Source organism: Branchiostoma belcheri, unplaced genomic scaffold (genome assembly GCF_001625305.1).
Source record: "Branchiostoma belcheri isolate BF01 breed outbred unplaced genomic scaffold, Haploidv18h27 scaffold75, whole genome shotgun sequence".
Lineage (NCBI taxonomy): Eukaryota > Metazoa > Chordata > Leptocardii > Amphioxiformes > Branchiostomatidae > Branchiostoma > Branchiostoma belcheri.
Window position 1 is genome coordinate 46857 of NW_017804409.1, and position 8321 is coordinate 55177.

Below are 8321 nucleotides of genomic sequence, written 5' to 3' on the forward strand. Positions count from 1 at the left end.
GCAAAGTGGTTAAGTACCCCTTTTATTGCTCTCCGACTCGTCCGTGACGGACCTGACACGAGCGGCCATGTGACAGGAAGTGTCAGTGGTCACGAAGTTTTGAAGTTATAACGGTCTTGTCTCGTCTTTTTCCTGACGCATTTTTTGCCCTCTGACTTGCACTGGCGAACTTTCCTGACGTTCTGTGGCCCTTTCCGTATTTTGGAGGTTATAACAATCCTCTATCGTAGTTTTCTGTGTTATTCTTTGTCCACAGCCGTACTTTTTGTGGCAGCTTTTTGTTTTACTTGTAAGATAAACAGTTATATAAACAGTCATCTGTCCTAAGTCAAAGTTATCTGTGCGGATTTCTGTCTGCTGCCGATGGCAGTCCGGGAACGAGTTCGCCGTGTGGCGAAGGACGTTTTTGGTTATGAAACTTTGCGGCAGGGTCAGGAGGACGCCGTGTTGGGGATTTTGGATGGGCACGATGTCTTCGTTGGACTGCCGACGAGGGCCGGTGTTCTGACATTCTGCTTTCAGGCCATACCGTCGTGCATCAACTCCCCCGAAGGAGATGCTTACCGTTTGCTACTAGGCGTGGCCCTCTGGTCCGCCATTGCCTAAAATGAGTCGCCCTTGCATCGAATAGTCAATGTTTGACACAAAATCAGCCGCAGAAAAAAGAGAAAATGTCGATTCTTCTTTGTTTCTGTTCAGTTTCGCGCCGGAGTAACCGCATCGTAACGAAACTATAGCGTAACGTGGAACAATATGGCATTTGTATCGCAAAAATAACCCAACTTCAGTACATTTCATCAACAGCAAGAAAAAGCCTCGGTCTTATGTCAGAAAAAAACACAGATAATAGGAACATAATGTGAAAAAAATATAATTTTCGTCGCGTTTTGCTGTCAGTCTCTATTTGACCTTTGTCCCAGACACAGCCACAGTGCACACACACCCGGCTGAGTTCCCGCTGGGCGCTGGCGGGTTTATGACTTGAATGATCTTCAGCGCTGATCAAGTTTCTTTGTACGAATAATAGGGGGATTAATTTTATATCGTTTGAAGCTTGCGACTCCGCACAGGCTCCGTGGGTCGCAAATTGGAGTTTCTATGGCCCTGGATCTTCTCTGGTATACTATTCCCTTTATTTCGGCCCATTTCTACTATTTTTCCAGCGATCCGCGGAGCCTGGTAGAGGCTAGAGTGCAGTGGCTAATGGGCAAAGTCATTGTCATGACTCTAAGTACTAGTAAATAAATAAAATAAATAAATAAATACTAGTAACTTAAAATACAATTTACACTGACAGAACAGACAGAAGTTACTAGTAACATGAACATATTGGATATTTAACATTAGTGAGAAATAGTGGTAACTGTCTCATAATGATAGCATTTACAAATGAACTGTGTTTTTATATTTTATGATTATGAAGTCTTAACTTTGATATTATTCCATCCAGGATGGAGAAGGAATGATGCAGGTGGATCCAGAGGTGTCATTCAGAACACCTGGAGATGTATCAAGGAAAAGAAAAGTGGTAAGAACTACAATTTAGATAAATCTGTGTGATGTACAAAAACATACAGTCTTATCTTGTCATTAAACATCATCTTTGAGTCATCATCATCTTAAGTCAAGGCAAACACTAAAAACAAGATGAAGTGGTTAAAACCTTGGTCGGCCCCTGAAGATAGATCAACATTGATCAAGATTGTAAAGTTAAAAGAAAAGAAAGTTGTGCATCAGACATCAATATTCCACTTTAAAATATACATTCTTATATTGCATATGTAAGTTATTGGCTTACAAAATTACAGTTATGAAAATCTACCCGAACAAGAAATAACAGTGCAAACAATTGTTGTCTTCTTGATTTCATTAGAATATGTTTTTTTTAGTTGCTGTTTTTTTTCACACAGACGGGGGAGGAAAAAGATGGTTATGCTTTTGCCGACAGCGACGATGACCTTGAGGTGGATTGGGGCGTCCCGCACCCTCCTGGAAAAGCACCAGTTCCCAGTCCTTCAACTTCAAAGTCATCTCAAACAACATCCAACCTCAAAAACTGAGGAATCAAAAGAGGATGACAGTGATGGTGAGAATGATACAGAGGAGGAGATGGATGATGATGATGATGAAGATGAAGAGATGGTGGTTGCCATGGAAACTATTAAGGAGAAGGGTGACACTTCAACAAGACAGGAAAAGACAAAAGGAGACTTACAGATAAACACGCCACACAGATGAGGAAAGACTCCTCAAGGACAGAAACCAAACAACTCCTGAAGTTGGCATTCCGAAACCAAAGACGAACTTGAGACAGGAGGAAGGCTCTGGAAAAAGGAAAGGAAAGAAGGTAGATTCTGAGAGTGAGGAATCAGAGTCTGAACTGAAGAGCAACATGTCTGATTCCTCTGGTGAGGATGATGAGGATGCAGGGAGTGAGTTAGATGATGATGAGGATGGGAGGAGGAAGATGATGAGGAAGATGATGAGGATGAGGACAGTTCTATTGAGGAAGCTGAAGATGAAGAGGAGGAAGATGAGAGGACCACGCCAGATGACACAAGTGCAGTTCTGCCCCTGGAGACAGAGGGCGCATTGAGGTGGAAGGAAAACCTTTCCCAGAAGGCGACAGACGCGTTCCTGCGTCGTCAAGCAGACACACCCAACCTGAGGAAACTGGTGTACGGCAAAGTGGCTGAGGAACTGTCTTCTGGTAGGATAACTTGTAACTTATACTCGTCACTTTCAATTTGAAATGAATTCAGAGAGACATTGGGATTCAGAGAGACATTGGGCTTATTACTTCTAGGATGGAAGTATTGTTTTTTGGTAGATGTGTATCTTTGTTTGTGTGTGTGTGTGTGTGTCAATGTGTGTTGTGTCCACATTGAGTGCCGGAGAATTAATTGGGTTGAGAAGGGGTTTCACTGAAATGATGGGGTCGTGAATTTGGTGTGCCCTTAGTGTCATGATGTGGTACAGACATGCAATGATTGTACAAGTAGTAATCTATTGTATGATGTAATTCAATCAGGTATTTTTTTTTTGATTATATAGTACAGTACAGACCAAACCATTCACAGATACCCAATACAGTCCTGGAGGTCTACATTTCCTATTTCTTGTTTCTAACTTGTGACGCCATGGTTAACCATTTAATTGATTATATCAATGATTGATTGATTGATTGATTGATTGATTGATTGATTGATCTTTCTACAGATGAGGAAGATGATGAACTTGGTGGCTTGTTCAAAAGAACAACAAAAAAGAGTGAGGGAAGGAGGGGAGGACCCAACGATCTGGACTGTGCCAAGTTTCCCATCACAACGGGGGAGGCCAGGGAGTTTGAAGAGGTAAATGTTATTTTACAATTTATTGTTTTATTATTTTATTGTGTTATTGCATCCAAAGCTCAATAGCAAGGCCAATTTTTGTCCATCAATAGTGACAGATTGGGCAAAACTTTTGCCAATCATGAGCAGCAAATATCTGTCAAAGGTTATTTGATGAGAAATACTAAGAGGCCAAACAAGTTTTTTTTTTTCATGTTAAGGATTTTTGACTTTTCACAGCTGCTTAACCCTTAAGCCAGTGCTAATTTTGTGCCGTAACAAAACATTAGCAGGAAGAATGTTAACTTGCAATATATCCGCATTCTCCTTTCTTTATTTTGTTACCTTCTAGATCTATGACTTGATCAAGGACTGTTTTGTGACGGGAGACTGGGGCACCCAGGATGCAAAGAGGCAGCTGGAGGAGGACGAGGCTCTGTATGGGGACTTTGAGGATCTGGAAACTGGGGAGACACATACTGCACAGACAGGGGAAGAGGAGGATGCAGACCGGGAAGACCAGAATGATAACCAGGACGAAAAGAACAGTGCAGAGGTGATTTGTGATTTGAGGAGCTTTGCATCAAGACTTAGTCTCCATTAGTCTTTCCACCACAAGCCCTGATTGGCTTCCAACTTGCGTTCGTAAGCCATGATTGGTCCTTCTATCACAAGCCCTGGTTGGCTACCAACTAGCTTTTCTAAGCTGTGATTGGTTACCAACAAGCTTTTCTAAGCTGTGATTGGTTACCAACAGTCTTTTCTAAGCACTGATTGGCTACCAACAAACTTTCAAACAAATAAATACATGTATGTGCAATCTCCTCCAGTTTTATTGTTCTCTGCTCACCACTATAGCCAGGCAAGTCAAACAGTATTGAAGATTTGGGGAGAAAAAAAGTGTTAAGCCTTAAGTTTTGACTTGCTGGCAAATGTTCGATTTTATCATAGGAAGAGCTTTGTAATGTTTTTGAATCCCTGTCGTTTTAAAAGCCCTCTTTTAAATTCCGCTGTTTTTAAATCTCTCTCTACAATTTTTGAATTCCTCTCTTTTTCACCGCAGACACCAGCAGAAGAAAAGACAGCACGAGAGAAGCTCCTGGAGAAGAAGAGGAAACTGAAGGAGTTGTTTAATGCTGAGTATGACAACGAGGAGGGAGGAGAGTCATACTACGACAGTCTGAAACAAGAGTTAGAGCAGCAGGCACAGGTAAAGCTATACATTGTTGTTAAATCTTTTCCCTGCTGCCTTACCCAGTAACCAATACAAAACTGGTGCCTTAGCATGCTGAAGGTTAAAGTCACTAGGCTACCAGTCAAACTTGACAGGCTTTAGGCCATTTTGATTTGATTATGTGTATAACATCCTATAGGCAACCCAAAACCAAGCATGCAAATAAAGATATAGTTAGAAGGCAATAATAATAAAAAATTGCCTTCATTTTGAAGATTCCAACTTATTTTTAGAAATGTCCAGACAGTGATCCATCAGCTATCCTATAACACTCTGAATATGCAGAATGTGTGCACGTCAAGGCACATAGCATGTACCTTGAGGAAATCATGCCTTATAATATATCTCACATTTACTGTCAGCAGTGGTTATTGATAGGATTTTGCCATGGTCATATTTAAGACCTGGTGTAATGGCCAAGTGAGTAGGGTGCATTCGGCTGTGAGTTAGATGCCCAACCAAGTCATACGAAAGATTTAAAAAATGGTACATACATGTACTGATTTCAAATACTAGTACTCAGTATTTGGGAAAGAGTATGGAAGCTATACAGTCACATACCACTACCAGACTAATTGAACTAGCCCCTGCTGTAGTGATTGTAGAACTGAGTGGCCCAAGAGCTATTGAACTGGAGATGTGTGTCGCCCTATGCACCATCTGGTGCTAGGAAATATTTTAACTAACATAACTAAACATGACCTGAAACACTGTTCAGCTGAACCGCGCAGAGTTTGAGGACATGGACGCGGAGACACGTGCGCAGTACGAGGGTTACCGGCCGGGCATGTACGTACGACTGGAGGTGCCCCACATGCCCTGCGAGTTTGTCACCAACTTTGACGCCTCTTACCCAGTGATTGTCGGTGCCTTGATGAGTGGTGAGGACAGTGTGGGATATGTGCAGGTGAGAGCACTTGTGTTCTATTAGCTATTAGCATGCCTAGTCCCTCCTAGTCATTTGAGTCCAGTGTTTAAGCGATCCTGCCTCTGGACCAAGAGGTTGGGAGTTTGAATCCCAGCTGTTGTTGCTCACAAGGTATGCACGCTACTGGAAAGGGTCATTAGAAAAGGAGGTTAAGCCGTGGTAATTGTACTTGTGAAAAAGAGCTAGAGGGATTTCCCTGGTACAATGAACCTGCATGTACTGGACATAGCGTCTGTCTTCTCTGTCACAACCAGTGGAAGAATAGCTCTTCAATGAGCTTAACTGGATCAAGATCACTTTCCTTTCCTTTCTTTCCTTTCTTTTAAAATCTTCTGAATCAAATACTGCAATCAGAAATCTCTTAATACTGCTTTGGTGTCAGACTTGCATTGTAGTCAATGGTATTGTCAGAATATTTCTAATTGTACATTTTTGCACATTATTTTGCACAATGGTTCTGTTGTATAAAGATTGGAAACAATTTTCTTTAAGATGCGTCTGAAGAAGCATCGCTGGCACAAGAGGATCTTGAAGACCCGAGACCCCTTGATCTTCTCTGTGGGCTGGAGACGATTTCAGAGCGTGCCGCTGTACAGCATCCAGGACCACAACATGCGCAACCGCCTCCTGAAGTACACTCCTGAGCACCTGCACTGCAGCGCCACCATCTGGGGTATGTTGGTACTGCAGCTATTTGTTTATTGATCCATGTACTGTTAATATCTATATCATGGATGGCAAAGCTTAACAGTTGTTTATCGTGACTATATTTTTGCTGTCTTGCTCCCTGTTCATGATACTTCCACTCTGCATATGTTGATAGCATGATTTGAACAGTATAGTATAATAAAATGTTACATGTAATTACCATGTTTCTCTTACCTGTTTATGTATTACATATCCACTCTATGTCATGTGTATGTACATTATTACTCCGTGAAGGAGGTCAGGACCTCCGGACGGAGTGTTGTAATCGGCTGATTTTTCATGTTCGCAGTCAAAACACTGGGTTCTCTTTGTGTAATCGGCACGCAATTTTATACGCCGTCTGCGGGCATGCCCGTGTTGATGCACGAATGTGTATTTTTGCCGTTGCTGCTTTCGCGGTCAATGTAATATCGCAGACGCACCCCTACAATTACGAGGCGAATTGGAATGGTCCAGAAAAACGCGTTGTTTGGAATAGCAGTGGGGTTCAAAAAAGTTCATGCAGATACGGGGTGGTTTTTATAAGTGGTTCCAGATGTTTTTGCCCATGGTTAAGAGATGCCAAGTTTTTTGGAAGATGTTCGCAGCCAAAAAGCATTCTTCCGTACGTCGCATTTCTGTGTAATTTCGCATGTGGTGTTGCATTATGTCCGGGATGATGCACGTCTTTTTATTTTTACCGTAGCTGTTTTGATATTGGAGTAAATGCTTATTTTCGAAACATCCCCATTTCTTTGAAATGGTTTCGTCCGTTTATGCAACTGTTACTGCGCTAATGACGACCAGTCGCGCTGTCCTGATACACCGCGAATGTGCGAGTGTTCCCTGTAGACAGTCCCGGGAGTCATTTTTTGGCACATTCCAGGAGCCAAACCAAAATACGTTCATGAACCGAGTCCAAAAAACCGAAACGTGAAAATCGGATGATCGGACCTGATGTACATTTCTCTTTCTATAGATTGTACACACAATACACACATCTTTAGATAATCTGGCCATGGCAGGTTAAAAAAAAGTAACCCTGAATCATACTAGATTAGCGTAAATGCATTAATGCGTTCAAAACAAGAAAAAAATTGTTTCCGGGTATTAATCTCTTGAATCACGGCGCTGAATATTGACGCAAAAATATTTCGGGCATCGCGCGCCCTTCCCGCGTCACGTGTAGGCATCTCGCATCTCTGATTGGTTGTTGCGTCTTAAGATGACTGAGCCGACGCGCGTTTAAACAATTTTTCTTTGTTCGATTTATCACACTTCACAGAGAATTGTCGCCAATGGCTACTTCTTTTTGTTGCAATATATAATACTTCACGGAGAATTGTCGCCTATGGCTTCTTGTTAGTTTTAAGTAGAGGTAGAATGTTAAATTAGTAGAACATAGAACTTCATGTTAGTATATGGTTTCCTCAATAAATTGTTCTTGTCAATGTCTGTATGCAATTAGCCCTTGGCATGAACTTGCAATAAAGCTATACTATACTATTCTGTTTTCTAAAAGCACAAAATTCGTGCAATGTCCTCTACCTTTGTACTATGTCATCTACCTTCATAGTGGTGCGTCTACTTGTTCGCTGCTGCGCCCAGATTTTTTGGGTTTAGGAACACTGGTTCCAAGTCAAAAAGTTAGTCTGGAGCTCTTCTTCTGTCCTTGTCCAGGCCCCATCACCCCACAGGGCACGGGCGTCCTGTGTGTCCAGTCTGTTGGGGACCGGTCGTCAGACTTCAGGATAGCCACCACAGGAGTCGTGGTGGAACTGGACAAGTCTGTCAACATTGTGAAGAAACTGAAGCTGACAGGGTACCCACTCAAGATATACAAGAACACAGCCTTTATCAAGGTACCGAAAATGCCTTAAGTTTACTTTTGTGGTGGTTTCACTTTGCGTAAGGAGTAAAAATGAAGTTTTCTCAATGTTTAAGTTTTGTGTTTGAAACAATTCTGGAGAGGTCTGGAAAAGGGTATTATCACCACCACCCTTTCATATTAGATATAAACACAACTACTTACTTTCATGCCATGGATCAAGATTACTAGACTTCTGTATTACAAGTTAGTTAGACGTCACCCTGAAAAATTTTCGCACTACTAAGTATAACTTCCAACAGAAAAAATTGG

General features: G+C 41.8%; 1 protein-coding gene across 1 annotated transcript in view; it reads left to right on the plus strand.

Moving 5' to 3' along the window:
* Positions 1-8321, plus strand: part of LOC109485361 (ribosome biogenesis protein BMS1 homolog) — a 20376-nt gene that overhangs the window by 7326 nt on the left and 4729 nt on the right. The window contains 12 exon segments of the mRNA XM_019788918.1: positions 1451-1528; positions 1911-2039; positions 2041-2173; positions 2218-2259; positions 2262-2456; positions 2459-2560; positions 3220-3353; positions 3685-3888; positions 4396-4542; positions 5285-5473; positions 5987-6167; positions 7862-8043. Of these exon segments, the coding sequence (XP_019644477.1) occupies positions 1451-1528; positions 1911-2039; positions 2041-2173; positions 2218-2259; positions 2262-2456; positions 2459-2560; positions 3220-3353; positions 3685-3888; positions 4396-4542; positions 5285-5473; positions 5987-6167; positions 7862-8043 (1716 nt within the window).